At 38.2% G+C, this 18874-nt stretch overlaps 3 protein-coding genes across 6 annotated transcripts in view; 1 reads left to right on the top strand and 2 right to left on the bottom strand.

Moving 5' to 3' along the window:
* Positions 1-7808, top strand: part of LOC113395046 (mitochondrial dicarboxylate carrier) — a 134098-nt gene extending 126290 nt beyond the window's left edge. The window contains exons 1-6 of one of the 3 annotated variants that reach the window (XM_026632589.2): positions 2935-3113; positions 3961-4133; positions 4229-4341; positions 4713-4852; positions 5608-5815; positions 5917-7808. In XM_026632589.2, the coding sequence (XP_026488374.1) occupies positions 3962-4133; positions 4229-4341; positions 4713-4852; positions 5608-5815; positions 5917-6162 (879 nt within the window). In that variant the 5' untranslated portion in view covers positions 2935-3113; position 3961 and the 3' untranslated portion in view covers positions 6163-7808. Of the gene's footprint in view, positions 1-2934; positions 3118-3960; positions 4134-4228; positions 4342-4712; positions 4853-5607; positions 5816-5916 lie in introns of those variants that run through there. The other 2 variants (XM_026632588.2, XM_064215765.1) reach the window with 2 other exon arrangements.
* Positions 1959-3630, bottom strand: Elp6 (Elongator complex protein 6). Of its 2 annotated transcripts, none has more exons than XM_064215768.1 (2): positions 3504-3630; positions 1959-2805 (listed from the first exon to the last, which is right to left on the bottom strand). In XM_064215768.1, the coding sequence occupies exon 2, from the start codon at positions 2802-2804 to the stop codon at positions 2058-2060; it is 747 nt and encodes a 248-aa protein (XP_064071838.1). In that variant the 5' UTR covers position 2805; positions 3504-3630; the 3' UTR covers positions 1959-2057. The 2 variants fall into 2 exon arrangements, with proteins under 2 accessions (XP_064071838.1, XP_026488375.1); XM_026632590.2 differs by lacking the exon at positions 3504-3630 and adding an exon at positions 3122-3288.
* A 1260-nt stretch (positions 7809-9068) lies between the features above and the next one.
* Positions 9069-18412, bottom strand: LOC113395044 (diacylglycerol kinase epsilon). The gene is made up of 12 exons (XM_026632585.2): positions 18089-18412; positions 17846-18008; positions 17650-17771; positions 17397-17520; positions 17245-17318; positions 16911-17045; positions 16659-16795; positions 16309-16480; positions 15344-15521; positions 14986-15041; positions 9476-9565; positions 9069-9294 (listed from the first exon to the last, which is right to left on the bottom strand). The coding sequence occupies exons 1-12, from the start codon at positions 18284-18286 to the stop codon at positions 9169-9171; spliced, it is 1575 nt and encodes a 524-aa protein (XP_026488370.1). The 5' UTR covers positions 18287-18412; the 3' UTR covers positions 9069-9168.
* Between the last annotated feature and the right edge of the window lie 462 nt (positions 18413-18874).

Here is an 18874-nt window from a genome sequence, read left to right as displayed (position 1 = left end):
GGTCGCTGGGGTAACAGCTAATAACCACAAATGAAATTTTATGCGCCATTACCCCTCGTGGATTTTGGATATGGATGGAAGTAGTCAGTCCAATGCATCTAATAACTTGACATATTTATTTATAACATAAATAATAGCTTACTTATACATTACACTGGATTAGTTCCATTTTATTATTTCTCAATTAAATACGATGGTGGTAAAAAATGTATTAAGTAATAACAAAAACATTATAACTGATATTTGAGGTCTTTAATTTCAATAATATCAAAAGCAAGAAATAATTAAAATGGTAAATTAATAAGTCGAATTTTGTAAATACCGACATAATATTCAAACACAACATTACGTAGAGTCATTTTATAGTTATCATAAAAGTTTATTTTTACCTAATATTTAGAGTTTGATGTGAAAACATTTAACATACCTATAGAAAATTTATAATTTTGGAACAAATTAACAAAAAATAATTAAGAACTAGTTCAAGGTTTCTAGCATTCTCCATGTACCAATGTAATATACACAGTATAAATATGTATTCAAGTAAGCGCAAGCATTAGCTGTCTGTCTCTTTACAGAATTCAATTAAATGTAAAACTACCATGAAGAAACCGATATAAAAATTAAAAAATAGTCTTTAAGATGTACGAGAAGAGGTAGTACCGATTATCTAAATAGGCTAGCTGTTGCTGTGCTGTCGTAGATTCACGGAGGAAAATTTGTAAAGGCAGATTTTTTTCAAAGCCTTATATTTTAATTAATTCATATATTACAGATATATTTTATGAGATTTTAATATAGATACGTTTGTTTTGTACTTGTATATCTAATTTGATTATACCTAGTTTTAGTCTTGTAAGAATAGAATAAGAATAACGAAGATACAAGTTACAGCATTACTCATAATAGTAAACTACAACTGTTACGAATATATCAGTTTTATTAAGAACTAGTAATATATGCCTAAATCTTATTGTATTTGATTAGCAGGACTGGATTATCTATTAGACAGAATAGGCCTGCCTATAATCTATACGGCCCCGCTTCGACAAGAACCCAAAATTTGGAAAATACTGTATAATAAGTCAATATTAATAAAATCATTGAAGATAAATATATCTCTTTTTTAAATAGAGTTATTACATGATTTCGTAGCATATTAGAAACATCTTAATTTTAAAAATAAATATTACTATATTATAATATATAAAAATTGATGTTTTAGGAAGTTAGAAAGGGATATCGGGGGGTGGATAGATATATTATATTTAACATTAAACCAGGCGGTATATGAGTTAGGATTTTGCCGTTTTTAATAAATTACTAGTTAAACAAGTCTTATATCTAACTCAATAGTGGCGTATCCTATTACTAAGAATAATAATTAGTCCCGTGGTCTACACAATTTGAATTTTATGATTTTTAAGGTAAAAAAATCATACGCTTTTCGAATGTTACCAAGCTTTTAAATGCATAATATATTAAAATGACAATTATTTGTAGGATTTACATTGGAGTTCGATTAGATTGCGCAAGTCACTAGCTTACAAGCCGGCGAACTCACTTGCTGCTGCTAGTAAACTCGTCAAATATAATCGTGTTCGCTGACGAACTAGCCGATTGTAAGCAATCCTCAATAGGTAGTCTTGTAACCCTGACTGATTTACATAATGCCACTGGCATGTAAACACTCTTATAATCATGTCCTACATCTGAAACTGGCTAGCCAGTAAACTAGTCACGTGTCATCGTCACTATCGTTAGTAGTATCAATATCTATAACAGTTCAATACTAATTCCTTGTCTCGTCCGCTTTTACATGTTCTAGAAGCAGGTAAACAAGCTAAATGTTATCTAGCCTTTACGCATTTTTTTAAAACATTGTAAAAAACATTCTAAAATCTAACTTAAATAAAAAAAAAACAAAAACAGGATTTAGGTTTAAAAGAAAACATTGCTTATAAAACTTTCTATATAAAATTTATTTATATTTTCTTCTTAGGTTAAGTTTATGTATATATATATTTTATTTTTTTTTCAAGCAAAGTAGACAAATTTTAAACTGTTCCAGGTGCCAGTAATTTAACTCCTCTATCAAATAATTTAAAAAGGTATTGAGCTGATCTTGGTTCAAAGATGTACCTGTGTTCATTTTCATACTTATTACTTAGGTACTTTATATTTAAATGACCCGATACATCTGCACTTAAGCCTGATGATAAACTTTCTACCTCTGCTAAAGTATTTGCTTTATGTGACAGTAAATTTGCTAAAACATATGTAATATCATCATCACATGCTACATTGCACTGTAGTATTAAGTATGAATTGCTCAAACTTCTTATAAGATCAATTAGTTCTTTGCAAATTTCATTAACTTGTCTAATATTTAATTGTAAGTCAAATAAATGAGACACTCCATCAAAAATTACATTTACAGAATTGAATTTTTTGTGCATTTCCAATAAAATTTCTTTTATTTTCAACCAAATTTCTTGTGATGTTAAACATTTATTGTCTAATATAGAGTTTGTTATAACTTCACCCACATCATAAAAATTAATAATACCAGAGTCTACAGATTTTTGTAAATTATAGTTCATTTTGAGACCTACATTATGATAATGTTGTAATGAGTGATGCGCTGATATAACGAATACAGCATTTTTATTTTTTACACAGTGTCCAAGCACACAGCTTGTAATAAAAGAACTATCGCAACCATTTAATTCTTTCACAACAATTATTCTGCTTGAATCAAAAGTTTTGTCCAACTGCAAACTTGTCAGTAAATCTGAAGTCATTCTGAAATAAATTTACAATTATTGTTAGGAATCTGTACATATAATTATAACATTTAAAAAATTACGCAACGTAAACTATTTTTAATTTACGTTTTTTAAAATAATCTATTAATATAACGTGTACACAAAAACGTAAGTGCTGACGAAATATGGTCTGTTATAGCGGAACTAATTGAATTCTGTACCGGTAACATTGTTATATAACTAAAGACATTAATCATATAATAAATTAAAACAAGATCATTCTTATCAATGTTGCTGTGATTACAGTAGAATATATTTAATATTGTGCGAAGATAGTGATTGAAAGTAAGTACCTCCTTAAATATATGGCGTTCCAAGACGCTAAATGAAAACAAACGTTTAATAAAAAAGGGTATTATCTTCTTCTTACTCGTATAAAATAATTTACACTATCGATGTTAATTAAATTTGTAGTCAACACCGTGTTTTTAACATTAACATGACAGGACAGGCTTAAATTTTTAGGTTATATTTATTTTAGTACGATGAATTTAATGATAGACCAAGAGACAACATCATGACGTAATATACAAAAAGAAAAGTCAACTCCATAAATATTTAATAGTTTTATGCAATCCAAATTATAATTAAAATAATAATTCGTGTAATTATTAAATTATTTTATACGAAAGTGAAATTTTAATTATATTGATGACCCCTAAAAGAATTAAATACCTGTAAATTTTTTTGTTAAAGGTATAATTATATAATCCAACAATATTTGTAACGATAAAATATGCTACAATATACTTAATTAATACTTAGTATTATTGAAATTGAACGCAAACTTGCGTGCCAAACGTCCTCAGCCCACCGCGCTGACATTTATCGTTATGATTTGTCATTTGACAGATAAAATAAAATGACTTATGACAGATGGACTTGAATCGAATAGGGAAATAGTAGGCATTTATAATAATGTATTCATATTTTGTATGTATTATCTATTTTGGCTTAACTCAGTGCTAATGACCAGTATAATGCCTTATAAATAACTACAACTGCTGAAAATGTTACATAACAAGCGACGGAAATTAATATAAATTACTCTTCACAAAGTTCCAGATCATGGAACATTAAATTGCACTGAAAAGTAGTAATTGGTAGAATTCATAAATTAATATATTTTTAGAATGGGAAAGGCAAAAGAAATTCGTGTATCGCATTGGTACTTTGGAGGTCTAGCTTCTGCTGGAGCTGCTTGTATCACTCACCCTCTGGACTTATTGAAAGTTCAAATGCAGACTCAAAAAGGAAAAAACATTTCGATGTTTCAGCTTACTGGAATAGTTTTAAAAAATCAAGGTACATATTTTATAATATTCATTTAGTTTTAATCAACGTTTCTATGAGTATACTAAGTTTAATCTCAAATAAATTAAAATATATCCTGCTAATAGGTGTCATGGGGCTTTACAACGGTATCTCAGCATCTCTGTTACGTCAACTCACATATTCTACAGCCAGATTTGGAATTTATGAAGTAGCAAAGCAACAACTTACACCCAAAGATGTAAGTAATTATATATATAATATATATAACATCAATTATGGAAAATGTTACTTTGTTATTGAAATAATTTTTGATGCTTCTAAAGCGAAAAATGCTTTATTATTTTCTCATTTAAACCTATTTTATTGACATTGTTCTGACATCTGCTGTTATCTTCTATTGATCTGCATATCAATTTCTAAACTGTACATATTGCTATTGCCATATGACCTATGTAATCTCTTCCTTTTTAAGAAAATCAATGACACCCATAAAATATATTTGTATCCTTAATAACAATAAATGAAAAAAACACATTGTCAAAATATGGATACTCATAAATGTAGGTACCATGTACTCTATTTAATATTGAAATTTCTTTTGGCTCACAGGGCACTGCAATACCATTCTATATGTCAGCATTTTTAGCTGGCTTAGGAGGTTTTGCTGGAGGCTTTGTTGGAAACCCAGCAGACTTAGTAAATGTTCGCATGCAAAATGATGTTAAACTTCCACCAGAGCAAAGAAGGAAGTATGTATTTTTCTTATTTAGTCTTAAGTAGAAAAGTTATTGTTATATAAGTATTTCAATGCTTATCTGTATTCACCGCTATTTTTAAATGATATAAAATATAAACAAAACCTTGAAACTAATCTCTCGTTTGCAGTGGAAATCACATTTTATGTGCTAATTATTATCACAAGAACATGATTTTTAATGTGAAACTTGAGCATTAATATGGTATTAAACTGAACACCTGTCAGATCATAGATTTAAATTTTTTAACAGTATCATCATTATATGGCTCTGGATTAAAATTCTGAGACACTCATCCACTTTTAATGACTAATTATTACTATTAAAAGTGGATAGATATAAATATTTCTTTGAAAAATATATAAAAATAAATAAAACTTCGTCTTACATTTTTCATGCAATTTTATAAGAGCACTTCACACAACTTCACACTTCACAAGTTCTTGATTAATATATTTTTTTATTTATAGCACTAGTATATTAACTTTAATTTTACTTCTAAAGTCCCGACAATAGCTTCATCGACATTCTAAACCCTATTTTTTCGCAAATCCATACTGAATATTTAATGGTTAATTATTCAAGTTCTCGACCAATGATATGGCGTCTTGATCTCAAATGTTGTTTATTTGGCTTTGTCTTCTTATGTTTGATCGGAATAGGCGAAATAGTTTAATCCAATATGGTATTTGACTATTGTTTACATAAACTAAGTAAAACAAACCTAAAGGTATTATAATAATTTTCAGCTATAAGAATGCAATTCATGGGATATATCGTGTAGCAGCACAAGAAGGTATCCTGCGTTTGTGGGCTGGGGCTTCAATGACATGCAGCAGAGCAGCGTTAATGACTATTGGTCAATTGTCATTTTACGACCAAATTAAGACAATATTGCTAGCATCGCCTTATTTTGGTGATAATGTGGCAACACATGTGATGTCAAGTTTGCTAGCTGTAAGTGTCGAAAATATAATTTAATACAAATGTATTTCTTAATACAAATGTTACTAAGGTATCATGAAAAACATATTTTCTTATAATTTTATTTATTTCAGGGAGCCATTGCAACTACACTCACACAACCAGTAGATGTCTTAAAAACAAGAGCAATGAATGCAAAACCAGGTGAGGTTAAAAGCATTTTTAAACTGATTCAGAACACTGCCACTGAGGGACCTCTAGCATTTTTCAAAGGCTACATTCCAGCATTTGTAAGACTCGCCCCGCACACTATCCTAACATTTGTTTTCTTAGAACAGCTAAGAATGAACTTTGGCTATATTAAGAACATAGATGTTTAAAGTTTTACTTTTATACTAACAAAACTTTAACACTAAATGGCCTTGTTATATCATATTCTTCATTTTGAAAAAGGGTATAACCGCAACAAAGTTTTTATTGTTATATTGTGGTGATTAAGTTTTTTATACAAAGAAAGTATACAATTTTCTGATAAAGAGATAATATAATATATCTTTTAGGAAAAAAAAATTAGAATTGAGTGTTCAAACACCTAATGGGTGATGCTTCATAGATTTCACTTTTGGCTGAATTTTATATTTGTAGCTGCATTTAGATTGTCTATATCTTAGGTAAATTCTAAGAGATCTGTGTTGCACTATATTCGATAATATTAATATATTATCACATTTTTATTTTTTACATGCTTTATTTTTTTTTTTAATTTTGTTACTTTTTTATATAATATAAAAGTTACCATAAATATAGAAGTTTCAACGAAAGTCATGTATGTATCATATTTATTTGGCTGTAAGTCAATAGTGTCTCAAAGAGAACAGATAAAAGCAGAATATGAAGTTTGTTATATTTGATATTGTTTTCACTTTATTAGTACATATTTTTATTATAAACATCTAGTGTATTAATTATTATACTTTTATTGAATTTTGAAATTAATTTTACAAGAAAACTTTCAGAATATTTTTAATTATTAGTATTTGAATACAAATTATGTATTTAACCTTAATATATAATAAGTTATAAATAAACATTCTGCAAGAGAATCATATATTTTTTGTGAGATGTATGAGTTAGACATAAATATATACACAAAATTATTCATAACTCAAACCTGCCAAACCATGGCCTATGAAAGTAGAATGTTATATTATAATTGGATATCTCATATAGAGACATGACATATTGATATAAATATTAGAGAATTTAATCTATTTTTTAAACTACCAATGTAATTTATATTAATCATGTATTAATAAAAATATACCAAATAATTATCATGAAATCTTCTGAAATTATATGATCCAGAGTATGATAAACATTTGAAATAACGTGTAATGATAGAAATATAATTAAAAATACATGCACTCCAGTGCCAAATTTATTGTTAAATTTAATAGCAAAATTATGACTACCATTTATTTTCCAATAAACTTATTATTTAATATAATTTGTGTATATTGTGATCTTATATTTTTTGACAGTCATTTTACATTCCTGCATAACTTTTATAGAACATAAAGTATTATATTAATTATATTATTAATTTATCTAAACATGAAGAAGCAGTACAATCATTTATTTATTTATAAATAATAAACACAATTATGTTTTTTATATATAAAATAATGCAAAAAAATATGTTCAAGTGTAATGTAGTGTGTAGCATGTTTTTTTATTTATTTTTGAATGCATGTATTTTTTTACAAACAACAAAATATATTTATACATTATGATATCTATTATGTGAATTATCCAATAATGTGACTACGAATCCCAAATGTAAATCACGATACCTTAAAATTTATCTTCCAATTTTAAATTAGAAAGAGAATATGAAGTTTTTATGTCTTTATGTAAGCAAATGTATAAACAATCAATTTTGTTTTGATAGCCGTAGTATATTGTTACAGATTTTGACAAACGGTCCTTGTTGTTAGTCGTTGTGCATTAAAATGTTAAACATTGACATTATTGTTTTATTTTCCCAATGCCCCAAATGCCGCTTCTGAGTCAGGCATTTTTTAAGCTTTTGTGCGTGTATAAGCGCAACTACCTACTACAAAGCCGATTGAAGCATCGTGATATTATTATATTATTTATTCCGTATATATTTTCTATGGGTTTTATTTCAATTGTATAGAAAATAAGATGACATAAGGATTATAATAAATTGGATACACCTACAGTTCATATATAAAAAAAAGTTTGAGTAAAGTATTAAAATAGATTGTCACTCATAGTAACCGTAAATTTTACAATGCTTACGATTCCTTGAGAAATTTTCCCGTCAAAACTTGTAGTCCAACTGTTGTAAAAATATATTAACCTATCCTTTAATTTTAAAGGTTACGAAGGCCGGTTCGATTGTTATTTGATGTGGATGAATACTGCATAGTCCAGTCATTATATACAAAAACAGGCCGAGAAATACAAATGAACTGAGGAGGCTGATTGACTAACTAATCTCTTGCTAGTATTTTTTCCTATTTTTTATTTAAACATCAGAAGCAGTCACAGTTTCGACAATAGTTTCGTCGACATTGAAAAGTCGTTTTTCGCAAATCCATAGATTAATGCAGCACTAAACCAATAATATCGCGTCAATTTGCTGTCAAATGTTGTTTTTTTTTGCTTTTCTCTTATTATGTTTGGAATAGAGTATACGTAGTAAATTTTCTGAAATTCTTTTCTAAAACCATCTACATTAAGCAACAATAATGTATGTAACTGAACTTTAGTGGTAGCTAATTATAGATTGTCTATTTGATCAAAATTTATCGAAAAAACTATTAATAACCTTAGGACCGGCCAATTATTCCATTTATTTAACATCACTCATACTATCGGAAATAAATATTTTCAGAATTCGAAAATTAATTAATTAAATATATATGTAATTGATAAAAGTTTAAGACAAGGTTAAAATAAAATACGTAATAATATCATTAAGAAATTTTATTTTCACAATACATTTATAATCTTTTAACAAATATCTTTGGATAGAGAGTATCTTACACCATATACACAAACACCATTATAGATAAGATATTTTAAATTGTATTACACACATTAAATATTTATTCAATTATAAATGCGTCACAGATAAATTACTGGACTTAATATATTTTATTATAGGTATTGTATACTTTATCATAATATTATAAATTTCATTATAAAACGTATTTAACAATAAAATATTTTTTTTGGCATGAATTATTTAAAATGTATATAATTAGTAAATATACGAAAAAAATCAATTGGAATGAGTATTCGAGTATTTTATCAATAGTGTGGAATTTAAATTTTCAAGAATGATGTTTACTTGATTATGTATTATTGGTATGTGGTCGAAGCATGGTGCTCTGGCCAGCAGGTTCTACATATATGGTGGCAGAACCTTGCATCCACGGTTCGCCGTCCACTTGCATAGCGCAACTGCCCTCCAACTCAATCTTTAAAAATTAATTTATTTTAAAAATACATTTATGAATTCTGAATACTTATGACAATATCGGTGCATTTAAAAAAATATGGTAGAAAGCCAACATTCCCACTGGATAAGACTTGTTAAAGAGACAATGTGTTTTTTTAATAACACTAAAATGTTTTTAAATGAACAGTATAAATACGTACTTGTACATGAGATGTCTGTGTAAACCGATATGGTTCGGCTAAGCCGCATTGAAGTCGAGCTATATGGAATGACGACGATACGCCTACCACCTATAAAATAAAAGAAAACAAGGCAAGTAAAAATATAATTTACGTTTCAAACGTTCTATTTACAAAGTTAATAGAGCTAATACTCTATAGCGAGATATTGGAGCTGAGGTTACCTTCACAATAGCTTTTTAACCGACTAAAAAAAGGTTATCAGTTCGACATGTATGTATGTAACATTGTTAGAATTGAATTATATTTGAGTGTGATGATCCATTTACTTTAAATTAGCCATAAATCCTTAAATTTGCACCGATAATTATTGTTTTAATATTGACGAATAACCAGTGTTTATTCGTTATTATAAATCAGAAGAAAAAAATAGATTTTAATTGATACTTTTTTTTAAATAAATTTTTGATGTTGCATTTTCGACGTATTTTGAAAAAATCTAAAACACGTTATAACTCATAAATGGTTCACTTTAGCATCATGTATATGGGGGTTAAAATTATCGCAAATAATCACCCTTATCACCTCCTTTTTTTTTTTTTTTTTTTTCTCGCTGGAAAAACGCGTTACGCGCTTCCCCCACGTGATGGAAGGTGGGGGGGTGTGTGGGACTCCCCGGAGCCCTGGACGCCGAGTGCGCCCAGGTACGCCGGGTTTACCCACTAAAAAACCAGCGGTACCCTCTCCGTCTTTCGGTGGGCGCCACGGGATCGCTTGCGCATGCTACCGTGACGCCCTGACGGTCGGCCCGCCTATGCGGGCCTCCAACACCTAGAGGGGGTTCTCGGGGTACTGAGACCCCCCCTAGTCCCTGCGACGCCTATTGAGGCGGGGGGAGAAGGTGCGCGTAGCGCTTCTTCCTCCTCCCCGGTCGTCTTCGGCGGAGCGGGTCTGCAGCGACATCCTCTTCCCGCTCCCGCTCCGCGGCTTCCTTCTGCGACATCACGTTTTCGCAGAAGGAGCGCATCTCCGACCAACACGTCTCGCTACCGAGCATTTCGTTGACGATGCTCGGCAGCGAGAGGTCTCCGCCCATAGTCGCCGCAAGGGTGTGCCTCTGGGGCCCCCACGCGGCACACTCACTCAGGGTGTGGAGCGCCGTGTCGACTGGCGCACCACACTCGTGGCAGGAGGGTGACACCTCCCGCCGCGCTATCCCGTGCAGGTACTTACCGAAGCATCCGTGCCCGGTAAGTACCTGCGTCATCCTGAAGGTGAGTGTGCCCTTCTTCCTCTCGACCCAGCGACTCAAGTGGGGGCGGATCGCCTCCACTGTCGCCAGGCCCGCCGTGGGTGACCCCAGGTCCTCCTGCCATCGGGCGATCAGGGCTCGCTGGGCTAGAGCCCTGATCCGCCCGACCTCCGCCGACCCTGGACGGTCGCCGCGGTTCCTCGCCTCGACCCGGAACCGGTACACTTCCGCGAGCACCTCCGCCTGGAGCTCCCAGGGCGGATCGCCCGCGAGAAGTGTCGCCGCAGCCCACGACACCGTACGGTACCCTCTGACGCCTCTCACCGCTATGACCCTCTGCGGCTTTCGCAGCAGGGCCCGGTTGTCAGCGGTGAGAGCGTCGACCCAGATCGGGGCACCGTACAGCGCCATCGACCTCACTACGCCGGAGTAGAGACGCCGGCATAGCGATCCCGGCCCCCCCACATTCGGAAGGAGGCGGCCGAGAGCGGCGGCGGCGTTGATGAACCTCGGGCCGAGATGGACAAAATGCTGCCCGAAGCTCCATCGACCGTCCAGGATGAGGCCCAGATACTTCATCTGGGCCTGCACCTTGATCACCGTCCCCTGGACGGTGATACTCGCCCCTCGTGGGGGTCCTTTCCGTGGACCGTGGAAGAGGAGGGCCTCCGTTTTGGATATGGAGACCCTCAAGCCCAGCATTCCCATACGGTCCACGGTGAGAGCCGTTCCGACCTCGGCGAGGCGGGCCGCCTCCCGAAAGTCCCGCCCAGTCGCCGTGACGAGGGTGTCGTCAGCGTAGCACAACACCCCCATCCCGGGAAGGACGGGAGCTCGCAGGAGCCAGTCGAAACCGACGTTCTACAGAATTGGGCCGAGAACCGACCCCTGTGGAACGCCGCAGCCTACCCGACGCCGGACCAGCCTCCCATCGACCCCCGCCCAGAGGACCTCCCTGTCCTGGAGGTACGCCTCCAGCAGCCTCCTGAGATAGGTCGGCACCCCATGGTATCGGAGTGCCTCCCGTATCGTCTCGAAAGGGAGACTGTTGAAGGCGTTCGCCACGTCGAGCGACACCGCCAGGACGACTTGCCCCCGGGCCACCGCTTCCGTCGTCCGAGTCTTCAGGGCGTCCAGGGCGTCGACCGTCGACCGGCCCGCCCTGAACCCGTACTGAGCCTCTGAGAGACCCGGACCGACCTCCTCGAGGTGCTGAACGAGACGGGCTGCGAGGACCTTCTCGAAGAGTTTGCCCGTCTCGTTCAGCAGCACTATTGGCCTGTATGCCGAAGGGGAATCCATCGGCCGACCTTCCTTCGGCAACAGGACCAATTTTCCCTCTTTCCAAGGCTTCGGAAACTGCCCGCTGCACAGACACTCGTCGAACAGCTCCCGAAGCCTTGCACCCAGGAATTCCAGGGCGTCGCACAGAACACGCCCTGGAACCCCGTCCGGACCCGGCGCCGTGTTCTTGGCCCTCAAGCGGCCGAGGGCCATCTCCATCTCCCGCTCCGTGATCAGTGGTGGAGCCACTGCGTCTTCGATCACGGAGCGGGGGGCCATCTGCGGAGGGACATGCTCGCCTGGATGGGGAAAGAGTTCCCCGACCAGGCGCAGGAGGAGTTCCGGCGGCAGCGTCTCAGTGACGGGGGCGCCTTGGGTGCGGAACTTCCCGCGTACGCCGCGGTACGGGCGCCCCCACGGGTCTCGATTGAGACCCGCCAGAAGCTCCTCCCTGGCCTTTTCCTTGGCCTTGCTTATCGCCAGCTGCAGATCTTTTTTCAGCTGGCGATAAGCGTCCAGCATCTGTCCCTCCAGGTCCGTGTCGAGGCCGTTGCGCCTTCGACAGCGGACGTAGGCCCTCCGCGCCCGGCAGCACGTCGCCCGAAGGTCGGCGATTTCGGGCGACCACCAATAGACGTGCCGGCGCGGAACCCTGCGCCGGGTCCGAGGCATGGCCGCATCGCAGACCTCCTTGAGCGAACTGCGCATGCGGCCCGCCAGCTCCTCTGCGCTGGCGCCCTCCGTCCTCCCCGCGGAACCCCACCGCTGCACGATGGCGGCCTCCTTGACCAGCTCTCGATCGACCTGGCCGAGAGACCACCTCGGCAGCGTAGTCGGCACCCTCTGGGGTTCCGCCGGCCTGCGAGAGGTGGAGATCTCGAATCGGATGTACCGGTGATCCGATAGAGTCTCCACCTCTTCCTCCACTCTCCAATCGACCACTCTGCGTGCTACGACAGGGGTGGCGAACGAAACGTCCACCACGGAACCCCCCTGATGTCGCACGCAGGTGTGAACCTGCCCCCTGTTGAGAAGGGACAGGTCGGAGAGCAGGGCCCACACCTGGACGGCCCTCCCTCGCGGATTCGTGGCGGGGTTGCCCCAGGCACGCGACTTCGCGTTTAAGTCGCCGAGAACCATTATCGGTTTCGGCGACTGCCTGGCCACCGCAGCTCTGACTAAGCCGAGATAAGTCTCGAACTCAGCCAGGCTGCGGTTAGGGGAGAAGTACGTACCGACGACGACGTACTCCCCCCACCCCACCACTACGTAGCCCGAGCCCCTCTCGATGAGTGAGAGGGGAGGGCCCGTTCCGCTCCTCGTGAGGACCGCCACGGTGTCGTCCGAGTCCCCCAGCCAGTGAGGTAGGGGAGGGACGAAATAGGGCTCGCAGGCCACCGCCAGGTCTACCTGCCACTCCGCCATGGACTGCAGCAGTAGGTCCTGCGCTCCGGCGGAGTGGTTGACGTTCGTTTGGAGGAAGCTTATTTGTTCTGGCATCCTTGAGTCGAACTAGCTCCCTCCGTAGCCTGGCGGCTTTCCTCGCGCGGGGCGGTCTTGGCTCCTAGAGCCGCCTTACCCTTCGTGATGGGGGGGTTGCAGTCCCTCGCCCCCATCAGATGCCCGGAGGGCTTCCCGGCCTCCGCGCAGACCGCGCAGCGCATCTTGGCCGTGCATACCGCTGACTTGTGGCCGTCCGAGCCACAGCGGTAGCACAGGCCACCCCTCTCCGCCTTCGACGGGCAGAGCGCCCTCGTGTGGCCAAGGCCCATACATTTGTAGCAGCGCATAGGGCGCTGCTCCACGACGGCCACCTTGGCCGAGCTCCACCCGACGAGGAGGCGACCGGCAGCGGCCAGCTTCTTCGCTGCCGTGAGGGGGCAGGTGACGCGGACCATCCCCATGTAGCCGGGTCCGCGCTGCATCACGCCGCACTTCACTGACTCGGCGGAGCAATCACCTGCGCGCGCGATCGCCGCGGCCAGTTTCTCCGAGGTGACGGAGTCGTCGAGCCCCGTCACCTTCAGGTCGGCCTTTTTAACTGGCCGCACTACGTCTGCGACCCCGTCGAGCACTGTGCGGAGCTTCTCCGCCAACATCTCGGCCTGCTCCGCTTGGGCTCTCGGCAACTCGAGAACCCTGGCCCCGGTCGCCGTGCGTCGCACCTTCAGCCCACCACTGATCCCAAGGTCCTGGAGCTTGACGCCTTGTTCTGCTCTCTCCAGGACCTGCGCGTAGGTGACGCCCTTCCCTACTGCTTCCGGCTGCAACGTGAGAACGATTGCAGCCGAGCGAGGGGTAGCCAGCTTCGGCTTGGCTGGCTGGGGCGTTTTCGGCGGCGCCTTTGTGGCCGAAGCGTCGGCGGGAGGGGTGGTCTTGCTCCCCTTCCGGCCCTTCTTCACCACCGTGGACCAGGACGGCTCCTGGTTCGGTGGTGATTGTGTTGTCACCGGTGCAACCGGGGCGCTCACCGGGGCACATGAAGGGCCTGCGGTTGGCGATTGTGCCGCTGGTGGGGCCGTCTTGCTGGCCTTCTTTGTTTTCGCCGACTGGCGGGCCGCCGACGCGAGAGGCGGAGCCACCTTCTGCAGCTTATCGTCTGCGAGGGGGGGTCGCTGTGGCCTAGCAGGAGGGAACCCTTATCACCTCCTAACGGGAGTTACCAATAACCCTGTATATATATATATATCTTAGAACTTACGGAAAGGCAAACAAAATTCAAAAATAGATTTTCTAAAATATACCTAATTCAGTACACACGCCGAAATTTTTTTTCAGGTCGGTGCTAGCAATGCCAGCCAGCAGCAGACGTGTGTTAATATTGAGTATGAATATTTGCTATTAATTAAGTACATTTTTTAATTTGTGTTAGTTGTGCATTTTTCTAGAAAACTACGACTTAGACCCAACTACAGTTCTGTTAATTCTCGACGACTACACACAACTAGTACTTCCATAATCTATCAATTCAAAACAAAAAAATTAAAACAATTACCTCCAATTTTCCATCATCTACATATTGCTCGCCAACGTCATCTTCACTGCCTAAACCTATAATAATAAATGTAATATAAATTATACATATACTTATTATATGTCCATTTAAAAAAAAATAGATATACATTATACATATATATTTTAATATACTTTATCTTTACAAAGAGACGGCAATCTGGGACGACCTAAGTCTCTCGAGAGGGATCAGGGGCAAGAGCAATACAGTCTTAGATTTGTAGAACCGGGTAATGTAACACTACAAACTCCGGATTGCTACTGATAATTGCATATTTTCCTAAAAAACGAATCGGAATTCAATGAAATGTCAGTCGCATATAATATATACAATGTCTCACTCCAGAGATCCACGCCGGCGCCCCAGGAGGGGATGTTGAGCACGACGAGCGCCTGCAGCGGCGGCAGCGCCAGCGCGCGCGCGGCGTGCGGCCCCACGCGCACGCGCAGGCGCCGCTCCAGGCCGCCGCAGCCGCCGTCGTCCAGCGCGCGCCCCACGCCCAGCAGCGCGTACGCCAGCTGCCGGCGCGGTAACGAGTGCTCGTTCAAATGTAAGCTTGCTCGAAACTATCGTGAATTACTATCATTTCCGACGAAGGCATTTGCAAGCGATAAGCGTGCTGATGATGTGTATGTTCCTATATCTGTACCTCGGGTAGCACATCAAAAAGCATTTGTTGATTATTCAGTGCAATCTTAATGAGCGCGCTTATTAGTGGTAAGTGTACAACACAATATTTAGTCACAATTAGCGTAGAATTATACAGGGTTATTGGTAATTCGACGTATTCCCGTTAGGAGGTGATAGGGGTGACTATTTGCGATAATTTTAACTCCCATATGCATGATGCAAAAGTTAACTATTTTTGAGTTATAACATTTTTTAGATTTTTTCAAAATAAGTCAAAAATGCAACTTCAAAAATTTATTTAAAAAAAAGTATCGATGAAAATCTATTTTTTTCTTCTGATTTATAAAACCGAATAAACACTGGTTTTTTGTCAATATTAAAACAATAATTATCGGTCCAAATTTAAAAATGAGACACGGAAAAAGATATTATTTCAATTTAGGATTCCCTAACATCTGGATGAAATTTTTCAAGATTGAGGAGGCATAGTAAAAATATAATTGAGCAATCTTATCGCATCTACTATTTAGTCGAAGGGTCAAACAGCACAACGGGATTGAAATAGAATTGTTTACTGATGCTTTATCTTGTATGATTTCAGTCTGTGTGAGTCACTTTGGACGTACACCAAAAAGGCCCTGTAACGTAATACTTGTATTATTCTGCAAAACTTACGTAGTTCAGATACCGGCTCGCGTACCGATAGAGGAACTGCGAGCGCGCGCGGTGGAAGTCGAGCGCGACCTGCGCGTCCACGCCCACGCTCGCGTAGTTGTACGCGAACAGCACGCGCTCGGGGCGCAGCCGGCCCAGCCGACCGCGCTTCGGTCTTATGGTTATCTTCCATCTAAATTAATTAAGCCATATTTTAAAAATCCGGACTAAAAGGAACAGACCCCGAGAAAAACGTATTTTTATTTTATTAAAAAGACAGAGATGAGAAATTAAAAACTTGGATTATTAAAACTTATATTTAAATTGTTTATAATTGTCTGGAAATAGAATTCTTATTATGCCATATATACCTGTCCAATATCTGAAGTTTTGCTTGTTTTAAAGAACTTATTATAGAATGGGCATTTAAATTTGAGCATCCAGCGCCCCATCCAAGAGCTCGTGCTAGATCATTGCCAGTTCCCATGGGTAGAATTCCAACTGATGCCTGTTTTCGAGAGCGAAATTGATAAAAGTATATGAATAAGGAATACAGTTCTCATAATACCAAAATAAATAAATCAATAGGGAAAAATAACAATATGGTCCCATAAATTACTTACCTTAATATGTGGGGCCGAATGAAGTGTATTTAGCACCCAGGCAACAGTACCATCTCCACCTGCGACAAGGATTTTGCAGCGATCTGGTAACCACCTTATTACTTGTTCAGGCCCCATAGAACTGATGTCAATTATCTATAATTAGAGAAAATAATATTCAGGAAAAGCTCTAGTCTTCTTCATTTAGCCTCTATCTAACTTAATCTACCTGTATGCTAAATGTATATTTAATGCAGTTATTTTGCTTAATGATGTAAAAAATATACAAACTTGGAATTTTATAATAATAATAACAAATTATACACCAAACTAAATTTTATAAGTAATAATTGACCTGCAGAGGATTCAGAAGGCCTCGAAAAATTGATAGTACTTCATCACTTCTATTACTTCCCGACTTTCGGTTAGCTAGAAAAATTGAATTTTTTTAAGAATCTCCTCATAGAACAAATTTATTTTAATTCTATTTACTAATTAGATACTAACCAAAAATTATTAATGGTTCCCAATCATTATCACTTTGAGGTTTAATACTAATAACTTTTCCCTTCTCAATGCGAACACAGGTTGGAGGAATTATTATATCTCTATATTTAAAAAAATCACATTCCTGAAACAAAATAAAATAAAAAAAATATCACAGATTGGATTTTATAATTGCTTACAAAATTACTTTTGATTTAATTTAAATATATGATTAAAATAAAACTATTTTAATATTAGTTTACTGTATTATCACCTCTGTATCGCATAATACATTTTCCTGGGTCAGTTTTGTTCTTTGACACCAGGAGCAAAAGTATTTTTTTATATTTTCTCCTTCTTCATGATGATCAGCAGTACTTCTTGAAATAGAACCCACTAAAAGAATCAATAATTTTTATTTTATTTTAAAGATATAATACATGTATGCATTGTAACAAAAAGAAACTTACCATTAACCCACAGATGACAAAATGGTTTTTCACAGGGCCATGTTATTTGTTTGCATCGAAACTTTTTATCTAATTCGCGATGACATTTCTTGCAAGCACTTACTGCACAGCATTCACAAAAGAGACCAACTAAAGGGAGCATGAGCTTACCACAAACTGTGCACTGAAATAATAATAATAACAACATTAATGTAAACAGCAAACAGTCATCGTTCTACCCATTGAATAGAGCAAGTAACTTACGTAAATATTATATGGAATAGATTTATTGCATTCTATACTTCTCCATGTATGTCCACGCACTCGATATTTTGTTTGAATAAAAAGGTTATCGCCAGAGAGCGAGCAAAAAATTCGGTAAACCAAGTAACTGAGAAATAAACCTCCGATCAAAAAATAATAATTAAAGTTAATATGATTTATACTTGCAATTGTGTTCATCGTTAATAATTTAAAGTTGATTTGCCAAATGGTCAAAAATTATACGTTTTATATTTCAAACATTGTCAAAACTAGCACGGAATATATTATATTTTAATTTTACTCATTAATAAACAAGAATTCAAATGGGTTTAAGGCAATAATAATCAAAACATTTAAAATTTTTTATTTAAAAAAAATTGACATTCCACAGATAAAAAAATATTTTTAAAGTAATGTACAACAACATGTTATCAGCGATATATAGCTAAAGAGTAATAATAATTAGAAATTAAAGATATTAATAATTATTATTATACAGCAAATTTTAATAAAAAAAAATATTTTTTTTATTTTATTATTTGTATAGTTAGTGCTAGCTAGGGGCTTTTTATTAATAATAACTAATTACGAATCAAAAAATTAATTCAACCGAACAATGAAGAATAGTTAAAAACGGATGAAATAGCTAATAAATCTATAAAAAACTAGTAGACCCCGTGGCAAAATTCTTAAGGAACTTGCATACAACTTTTAATATATAAATTTACCTTCATTAGATTCAAGGTTTGCTTCGTACCAAATTTCATCAGTATTGGTTCTGTGGTC

The sequence above is a fragment of the Vanessa tameamea genome, chromosome 9 (assembly GCF_037043105.1).
Source record: "Vanessa tameamea isolate UH-Manoa-2023 chromosome 9, ilVanTame1 primary haplotype, whole genome shotgun sequence".
NCBI classification, from domain to species: Eukaryota; Metazoa; Arthropoda; class Insecta; order Lepidoptera; family Nymphalidae; genus Vanessa; species Vanessa tameamea.
Note: the sequence above shows the minus strand (reverse complement) of the source record. Positions and strands in the feature narration are given on the sequence as shown.